This window comes from Asparagus officinalis, chromosome 3 (genome assembly GCF_001876935.1).
Source record: "Asparagus officinalis chromosome 3, Aspof.V1, whole genome shotgun sequence".
In the NCBI taxonomy this organism is placed as follows: domain Eukaryota; kingdom Viridiplantae; phylum Streptophyta; class Magnoliopsida; order Asparagales; family Asparagaceae; genus Asparagus; species Asparagus officinalis.
This window is the reverse complement of record NC_033796.1, coordinates 5,888,204-5,908,503: the sequence shown is the minus strand read 5'-3', so window position 1 is coordinate 5,908,503 and position 20,300 is coordinate 5,888,204. Positions and strand designations below refer to the sequence as shown.

The 20,300-nt window shown below is 35.6% G+C and overlaps 2 protein-coding genes and 1 pseudogene across 3 annotated transcripts; all 3 read right to left on the bottom strand.

The window, feature by feature from the left end:
• On the bottom strand, nucleotides 788-20,298 carry LOC109834543 (annotated as a pseudogene).
• Nucleotides 11,437-12,663, bottom strand: LOC109832770. 2 transcript variants are annotated; one of them, XR_002244972.1, is made up of 3 exons: nucleotides 12,254-12,663; nucleotides 12,052-12,170; nucleotides 11,437-11,963 (listed from the first exon to the last, which is right to left on the bottom strand). XR_002244972.1 is itself a non-coding variant. In XM_020400183.1 (2 exons), exons 1-2 carry the CDS (start codon nucleotides 12,052-12,054, stop codon nucleotides 11,547-11,549), a joined length of 420 nt encoding a protein of 139 aa, XP_020255772.1. In that variant the 5' UTR covers nucleotides 12,055-12,663; the 3' UTR covers nucleotides 11,437-11,546. The 2 variants fall into 2 exon arrangements, 1 of the variants encoding a protein (XP_020255772.1); XM_020400183.1 differs by having other exon boundaries at nucleotides 12,052-12,663.
• On the bottom strand, nucleotides 12,747-18,240 carry LOC109832769. Its single transcript, XM_020400182.1, has 4 exons — nucleotides 18,061-18,240; nucleotides 15,096-15,230; nucleotides 14,966-15,020; nucleotides 12,747-14,106 (listed from the first exon to the last, which is right to left on the bottom strand). Exon 4 carries the CDS (start codon nucleotides 13,716-13,718, stop codon nucleotides 12,819-12,821), a length of 900 nt encoding a protein of 299 aa, XP_020255771.1. The 5' UTR covers nucleotides 13,719-14,106; nucleotides 14,966-15,020; nucleotides 15,096-15,230; nucleotides 18,061-18,240; the 3' UTR covers nucleotides 12,747-12,818.

Sequence of the window (20,300 nt, the reverse complement as noted above, 5' to 3'; positions counted from 1 at the left end):
AGGTGTTTCAAATGTACACTCTCAAATATTTGTTTTTACTTTAACCTTCATTATCCTATTTCTCAAGAAACCCCAACTTACAAAACATATGCAAATCATTAAGGAAATTGGAAAATAGAAAGTAAAGGATTAAAAATCCAGGGAAAATCGAGACCACAAAATAAGCGCATTTCCACAAAAATATAAACATATTACAGAACAGGAATTACAGTCACCCTTCTTCAGATTATAAATCATAAATAGTTCTCTGTTTTCAGTCGACTAAATTAAAAGAGTAAAGGAACAAAGAAATTTGTATCTGCCTCCTGTAAACATATATCTTGAGGGCACTAAAATAAAAGGACGCTAAAATAAAAGGACAAGAAATGTGACAAAGTATAGAAATGACACAGATGCATAATACATAAATTGGCAAAAGAAGAAGTTTTTCTAACTGTAATTGTAACAAACCAAAGCCAGCACAAAGCAGAAAATTTTCCTAGTACCCAAAGTTTCAGCAGCAGATGGTAAGGTAAATGCAGTTGAACTTGATTAAAACAAAGTACTCTGACATTATAATTATGACAGCTGAATTTCCTTCTATGAATACCTAAACAGCAAACAGTCATCAAGATCCTAGATTAAGACAATGAGCTTTACAGCATATTAACCTTCCAACTGAGAATGATACGAATCAGTCTAACAATGGATTACAGAGACAATTTTTCCTACTAACACCACTCTTCTTGACAAGATCTCTGCACATTCTTTACCAAAAACTCAAAATTGAAAACTACAGACAAGATCATCTTCATTCTAGTGAAACTTCTATGTTTGAAATGTGCCCTTGTGTGATGACAAAATGGCAAACAAAATGCCGGAAATAAATTTCCTACCCTTCACTATTTTGTTTTCACCTCAAAACATATAAATTCTAAGAGTATATAGCATGGCTGTCACAATCTAAGGGCTCAGCATAGGAACAAGAATGTGAGATGGATACCTTCCCTATCTCTTCTGTGAAGGGAAGCAGAGAAGACCAGAGGCATATCCGCTCCAACTACTGCAAGCTCACAAATAGAACAAATCTGACCTTCAATGGCTGGCATAAATCTTGCACAACAATAAAGGCATGAAACAACCTTCTGCCCTTGGTAAATAGGAACAAAAGTTGCTCCACAAACCACAAAAGGATTCCTAAAGTCATAGTTCAACTGGTTTGTGTCTCTCCTATCACCACAAGCCATCAGCACTCTCTGTGCCTTCTCTGCCTGGGGCTCAAGTGGACTGTTCTCCAAAAGCATCCTTGCAAAATTGGCTGCTATGGAGTAGTTCCCTCCTCTGCGACATACAGTCATTGCATTCATGAGTGCCAGCCTCGTGTGAAGCTTCTAATGTTTGCAGTTAGCAAATATGCTGCCAGCTCCTGTTGTCAGATATTATTGTCCTTGGTTTCCTTCCTACTTAGCTCAATCTTTAAGCCCAAAACATACTCTCTGGTTACCTCGATCAACTCCTCCACTTCATCCACCTTGCTCCAGGAATCAACCATGATGAGAGGGATTGTGAGTAAAATGCAATGAAACAGGCGTAAAGCATCTATGAACTTTCCTTTATTTGTATAATCATAAGCTGACCTAAGCTTCGCTTCCATCTGTGATAACCTGAACACAATGGCTGGAGGGCCTCTCCCATTAGGACTGTCAGACTCATTCCACCCATTCTCAAGAGCAGTGGATATATCTGTAGCCGAAGGAAAAGCATTGAGATAGGTTTGACTCCCAATGTGTAACCCACTAGACATTGGTTTCAAGAGGGTGAGGTTCTTGATACCCAACTGTCGACTAAGAGGGCGCATTGCAGCATCAAAGTTTCCAGCAGCTGCATGCTCTCTAGCTAGCAAAGACTTACTGAATCCAGATTTGGCTTACAGAAACCCCTGGAGTAGGGGCAACAAAGACGGAAGTACGAGTGTTGGTGGAAATCCTCGGAGAATCCATGTCAGCTGGTACTTCCAAATCTTCGAGGTCCCACCCTCCCTCCTCATCATTTTCTCCGTTTGCTTCAATTTCATTAACTTCTGCATCTTGTATTGCACCATCCACGTTAACAATATCCAAGTCGTCATGACCCCATTCAGCATCAGCAGCTTCATCTTCCTCCCCAGGTCCTGCCCTTCCAACAGTGTCCAATCCACCATAAAAAATGCCTCTCAAAGCCCTGAACAATGGCCAATCTCCACTACACATGAGGGAAGCAGGTGGCATCAGAAGTGATCTTGCTTTCCCTTCAGGCAAAGAGAGAGTTATACCTTTTTGTTCCAACTCAGCTGCAAGCCTATCAGCAACTTCTATCAGACCATGGGTGGAAGCAGTGAAATAGGCAAGAGGCAAATCACCAGCATTCTCCAAGATTTTCACGCATTCCTCAACAGCAGGAAGATACATTGCATTATGGAACGGGCCCACCACATCAATCTTCATGTCTGCAATCCTGAGCATCTTGGGTAGCTTATCTTTGTTCCCAGTTATGAGATACAGGAATGACAGCCTTTCAAAATTATTAATCTTCTGATATGCATACTCCACGATACTAGTATTTCCTTGTCTAAGGGCCTCAATTCCTCTGATATGCATACTCCACAATACTAGTATTTCCTTGTCTAAGGGCCTCAATGCCTAAACGGTACCAATGGTCCTTCTCATCAATCTCCTTAGCAGAAGCAACAGCTATCTGGACATTACCACTCTCCAAGGCCAGGTTGAATCGGGTCTTCTCATCAAAGTGAAGAGCAACCTCAGGGAATCCTTTCTGCAGCAGATAAACAATCACAGCCTGGCCGCATATCAACTTCTGATCATACTATCAAATGATCATCTCTCTTCCTTATTAGGGCAAGCTTAAAGATATATTATGTGCCATCAATTGATATGACCTGGTGCTTCCCCTCACGATCCAAGTAATATATACTGCTTCCAGAAACCTTGGTGAGATATATAGGAATGTCAAGAGTTCTTACAATCCCACTGTCCCAATTGGGGAGGCAGTATTTTAATGTGGTTCAAAGTTGTATAGATGAAGCCACCATTTTCTTCCCAGGCACCACTTTTTACACGGATAGTCTCATGAAGTGTACACCGGTGTACTAGTTTCTTGTTAATAATAACTACAGCATTTTTACTGAGCAATGCAACACTCTCTATATCCCCTGACCATACTATCTGCTTCACTGAAGGGGCCCGAAATTCTTCAAGAATAATCCTCTGCTGGAGATCAAAGATAACGACCCTCTCTTCTGCTTGGCACAATAGGTTCCCATCCCAGCATAAAAAATAGTATCAGTGGCAAAAGGAAGAGCACTTGAGGTTCATGACCAATACTTGATTGTTGGTTTTGTCAAGTACTGCAAACCTGTTGCGAACTACAAAGACAGCTGAATAACCATACCCTTTCTTAGAATCCTGAACAAAATCACCCCTTGCACCACTATCCTTAGGAACAATATACAGTTCGTACAATCCACCATTCAACATTAAAGCAGATCAAGACAGCATTCTCTGTGGGGCTGAAAGACAGTGTCCTAGGTGCCTGATTCAAGCTGACAGAACCAGGACTTTTTATAGAAACAACTTTGTTATCCTTTTGAGAAGAAAACTCAAAGAATCGCGAGAATTGATCTTTGACATAATAAAGCACATCCCCAATAACAGAGAAAGCAGTGTGTTCTCTCCACATCTTGAAAACCATCAATCCACTGTCATGACCGGCTGCAAGTGGATTAATTTCTGGATTGCTGCAAGAATCCATAAAAGATCATGTTCACGACGGAATGTCCGAATGCCAGTACACGTAGTTGCATCCCAAATGCGAATACTTTTATCCTCAGAGGTGGACACAATAATGTCCTGCTTCACATTAAACATCACACGAGATACATTGTTCATATGCCCTCTTAATGTGTCCACTTCCCAAGCCTTTGCATCTGCAAATAAAACAAGTTAATATACTTCGTAAGAGAAAGTACCTTCTTTAGACTTCTCATCATCATATATCAATATATTATAATAGTAAAAACACAAGCTCTTCATCATTAATGGCATTGGCTCTGTAACACAAATCACTGCATAATAAGAAAAGCTCTGATGACAGCATATCTGTCTGATGCCAACACTCCATTAATATAATGAAGCTATTTTGAACATACATAGTTGAAGTTGTGTTGAACATGAGGGACAACAGAGAATAAGAGGGCATAACCATTTCTTCATTTTAGTGCAACATTTAGAAAAATAACAACAACAACAACTAAGCCTCTATCCCAAATGTTTGGGGTCAAAAAATTTTTGGACCATTTCTCAATTTGTGCATGTCATCCTTGTGCAGGGGCAGAAACATGTGCATGGGAAAGCTACAACAAATGTAGTAAAGAATACTTTTGTGCTTTGTAGCTATAAAAACTATTGTTCATGTGTGTACAGGAGCATGCCTGAGCAATATTATAGGATAAATTCTTTTGGGATGCACACAACTATTTGTGATTGTATATCCTTGTCGGCTTATCAACATCTTTTGAACAAGGAAGTGAGATTAAATTGACCATCATTACGTGTCAACAACGTAGAGTCAATTATGAATAAAAAAATGCCAAGCATCGGATTTTCTGTTTATAACAATTAGGTTAATGGATATCATATTTCGTATGAGGGGATTCTCTCATATACAACGATTTGCCGCAATCTCAACCAGGTGTTTGTTATGAGGATTTCTCTCTACCCTTTGATCACTTGGTAGAGATTCAACCACATCATTGTCGTATGAAAGGATCCCTTATATGACAAGGATATTCATTAATCTCTTATAACAGCTCTAAAGTCAAATACGTAGGTACAGTACCTAATATAATCAAAGTGAGAACCTATGTTGCACAACACTGGGTAGTTGGTATAGGCAAGAATGCATATTTGATATGTGTGGAATGCATTAATGCCTGATAAATACTAAATAGATACTCCTTTGCGTACATCTTAAAATTCAAATCGAATTATAAGGACAACTCTACTTTTGTTTTGTACTAAATCCATTGTTTCTAAGTTAATAATCATGTTGTTTTGTACTAAAGGACAACTCTACTTTTGTAGAATACCATTCGTTGCCCACATTTTCACTTGGCAATCATCTGCCCCAGACATAATCAGAGACGTGGTAGGACGAATAGAAGGCCCAGTTGACTCCACTGTAATGACCTTCCAGGACATATTTCGTCATAGCATCAACTTGCCCAAATAAATCTGTGTTCATCTGGGTTAGGCGCAATATATCATCAGCAGGAGATATCGTTTTCTTCCTCAAAGCACTGATATCCCAGACTCTGACAGTTTGATCCAGTGATGCTGATACTATAAGGTCCTTCTTTGGATGGAAAAATGCAGACATGACATAATCACTATGCCCAGTGAGCGCAGAAATGCGTGTTCGAGACTGCCAATTCCAAACCTTAATGGTCTTATCATCTCTTGCACTTACAATCCAAGGGACTCTTCATGAAATTGGATAGTGTGGATGTAATCAAGATGCCCAAGAAGAGTAAATAGGCACCGACATGTCTTGTGATTCCAGACCTTTATCTTGTAGTCATCACCTGTAAAGTAGAGATAAGTAAGGCATTCAGTGCATTTATCTTTTGGTATACATTATCATTATCCAAGTATCAAAAGACCAATCTGAAATTATTTTTGAAGGGATCAACGAATCTCTATAATCTACATAAAAGGTAATCGAAATATCTACTCTCAATAGAACTTCTAATTTCATGGTTTACATCTCTCTTCTAGCCACAACAGAATGGCTTAACTAGAGAGATGTCAAAACTACCAGATCCCCATAAGATCGAACGGGAAATTTGATAAGGCGGCTTTCTGAAAGAGTAAATGTATTGTCATGTGTCCCTTCAATTTTTATCTGTTATGTCTTAGCAATCGAAAGTAGTATACTGGCAAATACATAGAGAACTTTCAGTTCTAGATGTTAGAAGTGTTGGCCTTGTAGAGGAGAAAAGTCAATTTGCCTTCAAAGAATAGTCCCACATTGCCTAATGTAAGGGATGGTTGGGTGTTTAAATTGGTTCTCCTCTCTTTACCCTTTGAGGGCCCCCAAGAGGAGGGTGTTTTGGATTTTTCAATTTGTTTGGGCTTTGCATATCACACGCGCGCGCGCCCGCCCGCCTCGCCACGTTTTGAATTTTTAATTTAGTTTTTTCGTTTTCTTTGGACTTGGCAACGTGCGGGAAGTTGCGCGATTTGTGAGGAACGTGCGGAAATTCTCAACGGCTCTCAGGGTTTCCCAGCCTTATAAAACAGACCTGCACAGTTCGGAAAACACACAGCAATTACAGAAACAAAAATTCGTTATACTCTTCTCCCTCTCGGAAAACAAAGTCCTTTAGTATTCTTCTTCTCAAAAAATTTAAACTCTCTGTTCTTATTTTAATTTTGGGCAACCGTCTTCATCTGAGCAGAAGCTCTATACTCTCGCCCGAGTACAGAGGACGATCATTTCCGGGGTTTTTTACTGCTAGGGGAGAGGGGATCATCTGCGTCAGGACGATAGACGAGCCCTCAATCTTTTAGGACAGTGCAGTAATTGCACGACTGCTACCCGATCAGGCCAAATTTTCTGTTCTTTTTATTTCGGATTTATTTGCATGCTATAAGTTTATTTAATTTTTAATTAACAATCTAGAAGATTGATTTATTATAGATGTTAATTTTGAAATCCGAAATAATTTTAATCTGTAATTAATTGCTTTTAATTGTTGATAATTATTTTCTGCTCAATTTCAATTTGTAATTAATCCAAAATTAGAATCTGCTCATCTGATATAATTATTGTGAAATTGTTCATTGTTAATTACTATTAAATAATTATTGTTAATTACTATAATTATTAATTGCTGTTAACATTGCTAAATATTACTGTTAATTTGTTACAATTAGTTACTGTTAATTGTTTAATTCGTAATTAATTGTCAATTTGTTATAAAAAATATTCCAAAATAAGAATAATTGTCTTTTTGTTACTGTTACAAAATTAATCCCGAAAAAAATAGAATTATTGCTTCAATTATTCTTGCTAATTACTGTTTTAAAATTAATTTGTTCAATTTCATATTTACTGATTAATATTACTAGTTCATAAATAATCTTGAATCAAGTTCATACCCTTAAGTCATACTCCTAAGTAACTAGTTAAGTGGTATTGACAAAACTTCCATTCCTATCAGATTTTAAAATACCTAGACTAGTTAACTTGAGTCAGACTAATATTGATCATTCTAAGAGTGTCAAATCTGAAAAGTTTACCGATGTTAACTACAAACGGTGGACTAATCAGATGAGATACTGACTCATTATTCTAAGTCTCTTATCTGCCATTGACACTCCTGATTCTTCATCTTTTGGATCTCAACCCATGACTCCAACTCTCCTGTGTTCATAGTCCTAAACATGAACAACTTACTCCTTCCACTTTTGCTTCTGGTGCTAGTTCCTTCTCTAGTTCTATGAAGCCAGAAGAAATAAACTATCACTGCTGTCATAGGATCCTTAGTGCACTTGTGGACAATCTTTATAACATATATTATGAGTTCAAAAGTCCTAAAGACCTATGGAATGCTCTTGAAGCATAATATGGCTTTGATGATGCCGGAATTCTGCGTTTCACATCCTCTTCCTTCAACAAGTTCACGATGGTTGATGTCAAACCTATAAATGAACAATTTCATGCATTCCAAGATTTCATTCGTCACCTTCAATAAAAAATAAACGTCTTTAATGATGATTTTAAAGTTTCCTGTCTGATTAACAAACTCCCTCCTTCCTGGTCTAGATTTTCTGAAGATCTCCGACACAAGTAAGGAGATCTAACGTTAACTGAAGCCATCAAGGCTATTCGCATTGAAGACTAGCATAGACAAAATTCCAAAATCAAGACCGAAAGAACTTGATAGAGGATAAGTCTAAATCTAATAATTTCAAACCCAAAGAGAAGAAATTTAAGAAAAACCAGCAATCACTCAACAAATCATCTTCCAAATCAAATCACAATTCTTCTAGCTATAAGTCTGATGGAAAGTTCTGCTATGTCTGTGGTAGAACCAACCACTTGGCTCCTAACTGCTTCTATCGGAAGAAAGAACCGGCAAAACCTGCTCCAAAAGGAAATGGATCTAATAAAGTAAATATGATTGAAGAAAATCCAAATTCTTTCAGGTTAGCATCTTCATTCTATCTTGTAAATTCTCTCTTACTTCCTCCTCTAATTGGTACTTAGATTCTGGAGCTAATATTCACGTTTGCAATGATCGCTCTTGATTTTCAACTTACCAGGAATTATGTGGAGGAAGCATAAGTTTAGCAGATGACTCCACCAAATAAATAATAGAAAATGGATGCATAGAGCTCATCATGACTTCTGAAAAAACTCTAAGTCTGCAAATCGTTCATCATGTTCCTTCTCTCTGCCGAAACTTGATCAGTGAATCTCTTCTTCTTAGAGCTGGCTTTAGGATTATAAAAGAATTCAATAAATTTATGATTACAAAGAATAATGTATTCATAGGAAAATATTTTATTTGTAATGGTCTTTTCAAGCTCAATGTAATCAATTCCAGTTCTAATGAAGTTCTTGAATCTTCTGTTACACAAATTATTGAATCTTATGATGTTTTGGATGGACGATTTGGACATGTAAATTTCTAAACTTTGTAGAGAATGATTAAATTAAATCTCATTCATAAATCATCTCATGATCCCTCATCTAAGTTTGAGATTTGTGTACAAGGGAAACACACTAAGAAACCTTTCGAGTCTATAACTAGAAACTCCAAACCCCTCGAATTAATTCATAGTGATGCGTGTGATTCGAACCAAGTTCTCACTTGAGGGGGTAGGAGATATTTTATGATATTTATAGACGATCACTCCAGATATTGTTACATCTATCTTCTCAAAACTAAATGAAGTTTTAAATAAGTTTAAGGTGTATAAAGCTGAATCTGAGAACCAACTTGAAAAGAAGATCAAGATTTTAAGATCTGATCGTGGGGGAAGTATACCTCAAATGAAATGACTGAGTATTGCTAACAGCATGGTATTATTCATGAGGTAACGGTTCCCTATACACAGTCTAACGGGGTAGCTGAACAAAAGAACAGAACCCTTATGGACATGGTGAACTGTATGTTGATCAGTTTGGGAGCACCTGTAAATCTCTGGAGTGAAGTTCTTCTTTCGGCTTGTTTCATTCTCAATAGGCTTCCCTACAAAATTTCTGATATAACTCTTTATGGATATTGAAAGGGGAGAACTCGTAGGTTGAACTTCTTTCGGATTTGGGGTTGTTTGGCTAAGGTAGCTATTCCCGAATCTAAGAAGAGGAAAATTAAATCTAAGACTGTTGATGCTGCATTTATTGGATATGCATTATATAGCAATGTTAACAGATTTCTAGTCATTAACTCTGAAATCAGTGACATCCAATAATACTATCATTGAAGCAAGGGATGTGATCTATTTTGAAAACATCTTTTCTTTCAAATCCAAAATCTCAGAAAACCTTAGATCATATCTTCCTTTTGATCTACCATCTTCTAGTTCTTCTGAACCTCTAGATTTTGAACCTCAAAGAAATAAAAGAGGTAAAATTCAAAAGAATTTTGGAGAATACTTCTTTACCTTTCTTGTTAAAGGTGATCCAAGCTCCTTTAGGGAAGCAATGGATTCTCTTGAATCTCCTTTCTGAAAAAAAAAATTATTGATAATGAAATAAAATCTATAATAAAAAATCATACTTGAATACTAAGCGACTTACCTCCAGGTTGTAAACATGTTGGTTGCAAGTGGATATTCAAGAAGAAACTTAGAGCTGATGGTTTCATTGATAAATATAAAGCAAGATTAGTAGCTAAAGGCTATACTCAGTAAAAGAGTATCGATTACTTCGATACATATTCTCCTGTAGCCTGAATCTCAACTATTCGAGTATTATTAGGCTTTGCTACTATTCATAAATTGATCATACATTAGATGGATGTCAATACTATTTTTTTGAATGACGATTTAGATGAAGAAATCTGTATGAACCAACCTAAAGGCTTTATTACCAAATGCCAGGAAAATAAAATATGCAAACTTGTTAAATCTCAGTATGGTCTAAAATAAGCTCCTAAATAATAGTACCAGAAATTTAACAATGTCATTGCTCAATATGGTTTCACTGTGAATGAACATGATAAATGTGTCTACACTAAAGTGATAAACAATGATTATGTCATCCTCTATCTCTATGTTGATGATATCTTTATCTTTGGAACAACTCTTGAAGTAATCTTACAGGTTAAGGATTATCTCTCTAAGAATTTTGACATGAAAGACTTAGGTCTTGTTGATATGATACTTAGAATAAAAATCACTAGAGACACTAGAGGAATATCCTTAGGCCTTTCTCATAGTATTGAGAAAATGCTGACCAAATTTAATTTTTATAACTCTAAACCTGTCTCTACACCTTATGACTCTTCTATATCTTTGAAGAAGAATGAAGGTGAATCAGTCTCCCATCTGAAGTATTTTTAGCTGATTGGATCTCTCCTATACATATCCAATCGGACAAGACCTGATATAGCTTATGCTGAAGGGAGACTGCGCCATTATACCAGCAACCCTAGCAAAGATCACAGGATTGCCTTAAAGAGTATTTAAATACTTGAAAGGCACGGTTGAATATTGCTTAACTTACACTGGATACCCTGATGTAATAGAATGATATAGTGACGTCAATTGGGTCATGGATTCTAACAGTGTAAAATCTATATCTAGATATGTATTCTTTTTTGATGGTGCAGCTGTATCATAAAAATCCTGTAAGCAAACAGTAATTGTCAGGAACACCATAGAGTCTGAATTGATTGCACTTGATATCACTTGCACAAAAGCAGAATGATTAAAAGATCTACTCTCTGAACCGTCTTTGGTCCCTAAACCCTCTTCTCCAATTTCTATTCACTCTGATTCTGGAACCAATGTTTTAAATGTCGGATGTCGGGTTCATGTCGGTCGGCCAAAATTCATGTCGGATAGCGAAAATCGGGGATATATCGGGGGACATGAAAAAAATATCGGATTGTCATATCGAATAGGTTGATATAATATCATAAATGGAATCTTTACATACTTGATAATTATATTGTCTAAACATATAATTATTGATGTTAGGATCACTAACCAATTGTAGACACCTGATTCCCGAGTGCATATTGACACCATCTGAATGCTTGACCTACAAAATATGAAGATGTTGTTAGTAAACATAGAATAACATATAAGGAATGAAGCAAGTGACATATAAATTATAATATATAGAATGAAAATCACAAGATTTATATCCATAGAGAAACATAAACAAAGCAAGCATACAACCAAGTTTTCAAAGTTACAAATAGCTCATAATTGTTTAACATCCAATTATCCAAAAGTAATTCCAAAATAACATTGAAACTAAGAGGACTATAATCAATCCTCATCAAAATCAAGAGTAAGAATATCCTCCTCATTCGACTCCGATGATGATGTCTCAATATCTTCTTCCTCATCATCCTCCACCGGCTCCTTCCCCTTCGAAGAAGATGATATCGACATTTTCTTTCTTTTATAGGTTTGCGTTCGTGCACTTTTTCGCTTTCTTGGATTAGCTCCTGAAATGTCACCAACTTGTCTAAAAGTCAAACATTCTCCCGGAAATACTTCATCATCGCTATCATCCCCGTTTGAATCCATCAACCATTCAGAGACCATTTCCTCATCATCATAGGCGCACAAAGGATCTCTATCTATGACAGCATGTTTGTTCTTCAATTTTGCATTGAATTTGACAAAGACGAGGTCATGAAGCTTTTTGTGAGATAATCTATTTCTCTTCTTAGTATGAATCTACAAGTGAAAACATGAATTAGCACAAAATGCTATAAACCTACAAGGCTACAACATAATCTAAATTCAATCATTATTAGTTTATTACCATCTCAAATGTGCTCTAATTTCTTTCACATGCCGAAAAGCTAGTTGTCAAGGCCAAAATCCTCATTGCCATCTTTCTCAATTCGGGAGTATCATTCCCATAAAGCCTCCACCATGTAACTAGTTAATTCATATTTGAAAAAATTAGTAACTTATAAATTTGTAATAAAGGTTAATGAATTAATTTAATATTATAAAGTTACCTGGACAATCACCCTTAGAAGCTCCTCGCTTCGCATATTCATTTCCAAATGACCCTAGACGTTCTTGATAATTAGGTAATTGAGCTCCAATCTTTGTGAAAGTCGCATGGTCATTTGGGAAGATTTTATGCATACAATCTACAAGGGATGTCATGAAAGTTCCATCTTTTTCAATTTCCGTGTAAGCCGGATAATAGAAATATGGATTCAAGTAGTAGCCCGCTTTATGTAGTGAACCACAAAGCTTCTTATTGAATCTTGGCTTAATCATTTTCAATATGGGAATATATTTTTTCTCATCATTTCCAAGGGCTACTTTCAACTCTTCTAAGGCCACCAACATATCTCCATATATAAATCCCATAGATGGGACTTTATCACCATCGGCTCTCCGGAGAACTTTCACTAAAGGATTGAAAACTTTGAGGGCAAAGTCTATATTGTCCCAGAACTTGTTGCTAACAACTATCTCAGCAACCTACAAATAATACAAACAATTAAAGAATGAATGAAATATAAATGATGAAAGGAATACTTTGTAGCTATCAATTTTAATTTTTAAAGTTTAAATACATACCTTTTTGCCCGCTGTTGTTCTTGAAAGGCTACAATCCATCCATTGATCAGAGATGAACATCCGCCTCATCTCTTTCTTGTGATCCCTTAATGATTGCAGTGAGAGGAATACCGTAGCAAATCTTGTAACCCCCAGTCTCACAAGATCACCCTTAGTAAACTCTCTAAACAATTGAAGAGGCTTGGTATGATTATATATAAATACCGATACACTCCTCCCCATTGTAATGGCATTATGAATGGGTTTGAACTTGGCTATGTCACATAACATCAAGTTCACGGTGTGCGCTGCGCAAGTGGTCCAAAATATGTTTTTCCTCTTCTCCTCCAATTTCTTAGAGGCCGCCATATTATTTGAAGCTCCATCAGTGACAATCTGCACCACATTTTCCTCCCCTAACTCATCAATAGCCTTGTCCACAAAGTCACAAATATAGTCAGCATCATGCTTATCGGCCGATGCATCATGTGAAGACAAAAAACATGCCCTCCCGGCAGAGTGTACAACTATGTTCATGATACTTCTAGACTTTCGATCACTCCAAGCATCAGTCATCAGGGAACAACCATTGACAATGCATGTCTTCTTGAAGTTCTCAACAATCTCATCCGTTGCATCCACCTCTCTCTGCAAGCAAGTCTCACTCAACTCGTACATTGATGAAGCTTGTAAATGACTTCCAAACATCCCCACGGCTTGTAGCATTTGATGAAAAGAGGGAAGTGTGGCTGTATGAAATGGAATGCCAGCTTCAAAGAACCATTTGGAAATGTATTGCATAACATCTTCCCTTTTCTTCTTTCTTAGCTTGGAGTCCATCGATGGTTGTTTGCCCTTAGCTACTAATTGGGCGGTCTCTTCAGGAGAACGAGCAGCAAAGGAGTCCATTGGGCCTACTGGCTTGTAAGAGGATGACGAGCTTCGAGTAGTCAAGGAGTTATGCTCCTCCTCTTCCTCCCCTATATGCACTTCACTCAACAAATTATGGATCTTTGTCTCCTTATCCTCCTTGCTCTTCTTTGCATTCTCCAGTATTTCAGAGACTTTTATTTTAACATCATCAGGGACTTTTATGCACGGTGTGCAATTCCCTCTCTTTCTGGCTAAATGAGATTTGAATCCAGTAATCCCGTCATTGAATGTCTGAGTGCAATATTTGCATTTAATCTTGTTGGTATCGGAGCCAACTCTCTCCCCGTATGCCTAACATGGATCTTTACCGTCCGGTTTTGATGTTGGCGGCTTAGTAGACCCTTGTCCTTCTAATGACATGTTCCTAAAAATTACAATAGACAACAAACATATAATTAGTTTTAAACAAACTTAAAACCAATTACATATTTACAATTCAATCAAATAATTATGCATCATGATTCATGCATGGTGTCACTGATTATACAATTCAATCAAATATTTATATGTTTATAATTTATTAGTTAGCATGCTAATTACTAGTTTTAAGCTCTTTTTCTAATTATACTAATTACTAAATTGTTGTTGCTCACTGACTTTGTTTTTCTTTTTTACAGATTATACTTGAGACTTAAGTAGCAACGAGCAAGAATGAAGGATCAATCAAATTTCCCAACAGGGCCAACACAGCTACCAAAATTATTGTATAACGTTTGAAACAATTATGTAAATAACAGTTTGAAACAAAAGCTATATGTACAACGTTCGCACAGATACATCCATTTGATCGGATCTAATACAGATATTAATATTTGATTACTTAAGCACAGATACATTGACTCGACAAATTATCCGAAAAATAAAATTACTGTAGAAATTATGTCAAAGCTAGAGGGGGGGAATTTTTCTCATGACAAAATCGACGTTGCAGTTAAAAGAGGTCACACTAATAGCACTATTTCCAACTGTAACACTCTTGCTCATGTAAATGCAAGCAAAGCATGACGGATTCAGCGTGAGGAGAGGAATTAATGGATCTCCTTTATGTTTTGAAATTTCGGTCTTTGGAGAATAATTTTGATAAGGTTTCCAAAATAAAAAAAGGGAAAGGAAACAAGAAAAGAAAAAGAAAAAAAACACGGGAATTAGATTGCCTTTTAACTTCTTGAGGGGGGCATTCTCATCAAACTAGACAAAGATCAAAACTTTCAATTACCACTTACCAGCAAATAAAATCAAACTAGAGTCGGTCGGCGGTCGAGCAAAGAGATAATCTCGCTGCAGAGAAAAGAAGAGAAAAAAAAATTATTTTCAAAAAAAAGAAGAAAACAAGAAAAAAAATGAAAAAAAAACCTGAGTTTGAGTCGGTCGGCGGCAGATCCGGAGGTGAAGGATTCGGCGGCGGTCAGCGTCGTCGGCGTCGTCGGTCGTCGGCGTCGTCTATTCCACGTCGTCGCAAGGAGAAGGAGCAGCTGAGTTGAGGATCGGCTGAAATGGGGGGAAAACCCCTAGCTTAAAACTAATATGGCATATTGGGTCGGGTCGGGTTCAAATTCGACCCAATAAGCCTAAAACCGATATTTAACAAAGTTGGCCGATTTTTGATCCCCGAAATGACGCCCGCAATGTCTGATTTTTTCTGATATATCCCCGCCATGACCCCAAAAACGCAATACGAGTTAAAATCAGCGATTTCGTATCGGCTAAAAAAAAAAAAACGAATAAATGCCGCCATGTCCTCTGGAACCACCATAGAGCTTCTAAAGCAAGTGCATGTAAATAAAAAACTTAATAGACATATTGAAATAAGATATAAATTTATACAATGTCTGCTAGGCAAAGTTATGATTCTAGACTTTGTAAAATCTGAAAAGAATCTTACTGACCCGTTGACTAAGGGTCTATCCAGGAGTGTGGTTCTGGATTCATCGAGGGAGATGGGGTTAGGCCTATAGATGAGATCACTAACAGGAGGAACTCAACCTTTATTTGAAGACGCGGTCCCAATGTAGATTCAATGTGGTAGAAACAAGTTGGACTAGTGACACTCTTGTGGAGTATCGGCCTTGATATATTCATGTATCATTATGGTAGCATCTGCTACTACCCCTTCTCTATGATGGCAATGCTCTTATGATACAGCTGGTTAGGTTGAGTTTTACTCTTAATAAGTCTAACACATGTATTATGGAGGGTATGATATCCAGATGTAATATCTTTAGAGGATTTACCTACGTGAGAGGAACCGTGATGGTCGCAATTGGGTAGGGCAAGGCTAACCTCTAGAAACTCTCATAAATCGGTTATTGTAAACATGACCTTTAACGCTCAACCCACTTTACTCAATAGATGAAGACATTGTGTGTGATTTTATCAATATCTGGTACAATGTGCCTAATTCAAGGTCTAGTCCATTATGTCCCTCAGGTTGCGATGAACCCACTAAAAAAATGTTCAAAGTCGAAAGCTACCTCTCCCGAATTTATGATACGAAAGGTTACCCAACTTATATTTATTTTATGATTTATTGATTTATTTTAATTACCCGAGTTTTTAGTCAATATTATCTTTTGGGGGGACTGTTGGCCTTGTAGAGGAGAAAAGGCAATTTGCCTTCAAAGAATAGTCCCACATTACCTAGTATAAGGGATGATTGGGTGTTTAAATTGGTTCTCCTCTCTTTTCCCCTTGAGGGCCCCCAAGAGGAAGGTGTTTTTGATTTTTCAATTTGTTTGGGCTCACACGTGCGGGCACGCGCCAGCCCGATTCGCCACGCCGTGCCGCCCGTGCGTGAGCCTCGCCACGCCGCGCACGCGCTCGCCCGCCTCGCCACGTTTTGAATTTTCAATTTAACTTTTCCATTTTCTTTGGACTCGGCAACGTGCAACGTGCGGGAAGTTCAAACGGCTGCGGAGAACGTGCAGGAAGTTGCGTGATTTGTGAACATGCGGAAATTCTCAACGGCTCTCAGGGTTTCCCACCCTTATAAAACAGACTTGCATAGTTCAAAAAACACACAGGAATTACAAAAATGAAAATTCGTTTTACTCTTCTCCCTCTCGGAAAAACAAAGTCCTTTAGTCTTCTTCTCGAAAAATTTAAACTCTTTGTTGAGTTGTTCTTATTTTAATTTTGGGCAATCATCTTTATCTGAGCAGAAGCTCTCTACTCTCGTCCGAGTACAGAGGTCGGCCGCTTCTGAGATATTTTTACCGCTAGGAGAGAGGGGATCATCTGCGCCAGAACGATAGGCGGGTCCTTAATTTTCTAAGACAGTGCAGACTGTGCAGTAATTGCACGACTGCTATCCGATCAGGCTAGATTTTCTGTTCTTTTTATTTCGGATTTATTTGCATGCTATTAGTTTATTTAATTTTTAATTAACAAGAAGCAATGTTTTAAATATCGGATATCGGGGAAATATCGGATGGCCAAAATTCATATCGGATTATGGATATCGGAGAAATATCGGGGATATGTGGTAAATATCGGAATGCCATAATGAATGTTTGCATACATAGTATAATGCATTAAAATATAATCTCGACATATGTAATAAAATTTAAGCATACAAAATATGAATAATATATGTTTAGGATCACTAATCAACTTTCTAAAACAAACAAAAGTGCAAAGCAACGTTGCAACATTCGATCTGTTTTTTAGAGGGCAAAATGTCATTTGATATAATGGGGAAATCTTGATATCTCGCCCAAAAATTCCAAACACAATATATTATTTTGCAACAAGCTATATAAAAAGATATATTGGTCCACATATCGGCTAATATATCGGCCATATCAGGGATTTATCACTCAAAATAGCCAAAAAGCAGTAAAAGATATTTAAAGACCATATCAGTTGCGACAAGCCCTGTAAAAGGATATATCGGGCCATGTCGGGGATATTTAAAACAATGGCAAGAAGGATGCATGAAAATGAATTGCTCATGCTTGTAGGTTCAAATTGTGCTCGTAAGGACATAGTTCCTCTCTTGCTCCTTAATGTGGGATTTTACCGATGGGTCTTGCTCGTCAAAGAAAACTAGCAAATTCGGGCACATTTAAGGTAGGTTTACAATGAGCCCCTCTCATGCCCATCAGTTTCTTGACTGCAAATGTGATAACATTTTAGATCATTGTCCAGAAAATTTAGCAATGGGAAAACCTCCAGAACACAAAAATAGTGATAGCTTTAAGCACATTCTTCAATTACTAATTTCACATTTCAAAACAAAATCTCAATCTCTAACCATAAAATCAAGATGTCAAGAAAAGGACTCTGATAGGAAAAATTAGCAATGTGACAACCAACACACCTCATTGGGACGGCAAATGTTTCAGACCAAGAATACGCCGATATCTTTAAGCACATTCCGCAATTACTGTTCGATTAACTTCAGATTTTCAAACAAAAATCTCAATCTTTAACCCTAAAATCAAGAGCTCAAAAATCACCGCAAAATCAAGAAAGCAAAGAGTATCGAGCACCACCTCCGGAGACGAAGAGGGGCTGAGAGCTATGGAAGTGGACCCCACGAACAGGGCCATCGTGCTCATCGAAGCGACCAATTAGGGTTCCCATCCCAGAGCTGGATCACGCCGATGTAAAGGCTTGCGAGGATCCACGGCCACTTACTGTGGAAACTCAATCCCTGAACGCGGCGGCTCCTCGTCTCCAACTTGAACAATGTGATGGGTAGGATCGTAAATAAATGAAGCGTTATGGGGCTTTATGTAAGGGTTTATTTGGGCTTTAGTGAAGTGGATTTTTTGGGATCCCACCCGACTTGTTTTTTAATACATATGTAGAAGGCCAAACCCTGGGGGTTATTGGTTGGGACAAATTGGGGCCAAGTGGGAAAATTATTCTAATGGAATAAATTTATCCCTTTGGGATATTTTGAGTGGAGCAAAATGGGATAAAGTGTGATAATGAGATAATTTGAGTATTTGATTTGATAATTCATGTGTGATAATTGATGATGTGACACCTTATTAAAATATAATTTTATCTATTAATTACTTCTAAATTAATTTATCCAATTAGTTTAATATATTATTTAATATATTATTATAATATAAATATTATTTTACTTTATATTAAAATATAATATATTGTACTATAATTACTAATTAATATTATTAATTATTATATTACATATATTATATTATATTAGCATGCTATACTATATAATATATAATAATTAATATAATATAAGATCAATATATTTAACATAATATTTTAATAATATAATATTTAATATAATATATTATTTTATTTATATAAAAATATAATATGTTATACTATAATTAATCTAATTAATTTATTAATTATTATATATATTACATTATATTAGTATCCTACATTATATAATAATTAATATAATATATGAACAATATATTTTAATATAATACTTTAATAATATGTTATTTTATTTAATATATTATAAATATAGTATCATAGGATATAAATGTACTGTATATAAATAGTGTAATATTTTACTTTATATATATAATATATGTTATTAAAATATTATATTATATTATAATAAATATGTTATATTATAATTACTAATTAATATTATATAATTATATATTATATAATATTATTAATATATGTTATTAAATTGATATAATATATGAACAATATATTTAATATAATACTTTTATAACATATTATTTAATTTAATATATTATAATATAGTATCATAGGATATAATGTACGGTATAAAATAGTTAATATTTTACTTTATATATAATAATATATGCTTATTAAATATTAAAATATGTTATTAAAATATTATATAATAATATATGTTTATATAAAAAATAGTATGTTATACTATAATACTAATTAATATTATATAAAATATATATAAATAATAAATATTATTAACAATATTATTATAATTTATTAATAAATGTGTTGTACTATTATATAATATAGTATGTGATATTGCATAATAATATATAATAAAAATTATAAAATAAATTATACATATAAATTAAACTATAATAATATTTTATTATATTATATTATAATATAATATAATCTATCGAATATATTGTTACTTTATACTTTATATATCATGTCATATATTTATAATATAGTTAGCATGTATTATTTTAAGTAATACAAAAAAGTTTAAAAATTATCTCAATTGCCTTCAAAGTGCCAAAAAATTGTTCCAATATGAAGGATGGGGTAAATTTTTACTATTGAGACAATATTTTTGTATATGAATGGGGTAATTTTATCCCAAGTGGTAAAATTGTCTCACTATTGTTTCAAAAAAATAATAACACAAAAATATATTATCCTTATTCTATTGTCCTAATAAATAACACTATAAAATAGAATCTTAAAATTATCTCATTATCCCCCTAATCTTTTTCCTCTTGAGAGAGAGAGAGAGCTCACTGTTATCGTGTCGGCTTTCGAGTCAAAATGAAGGTTATCTTCGAAACCCTAAAATGCTTGAACTTTTCTTCTGTTAATCTTCTCTCAATCTACTTCCGTGCTAATTTGTTGCCCAATTCTTGCAGTTTAACATTG

Coding starts and splice junctions, on each gene's coding strand:
- LOC109832769 (XM_020400182.1), bottom strand. CDS start 13,718: ATGGACTCCTTTGCTGCTCGTTCTCCTGAAGAGACCGCCCAATTAGTA.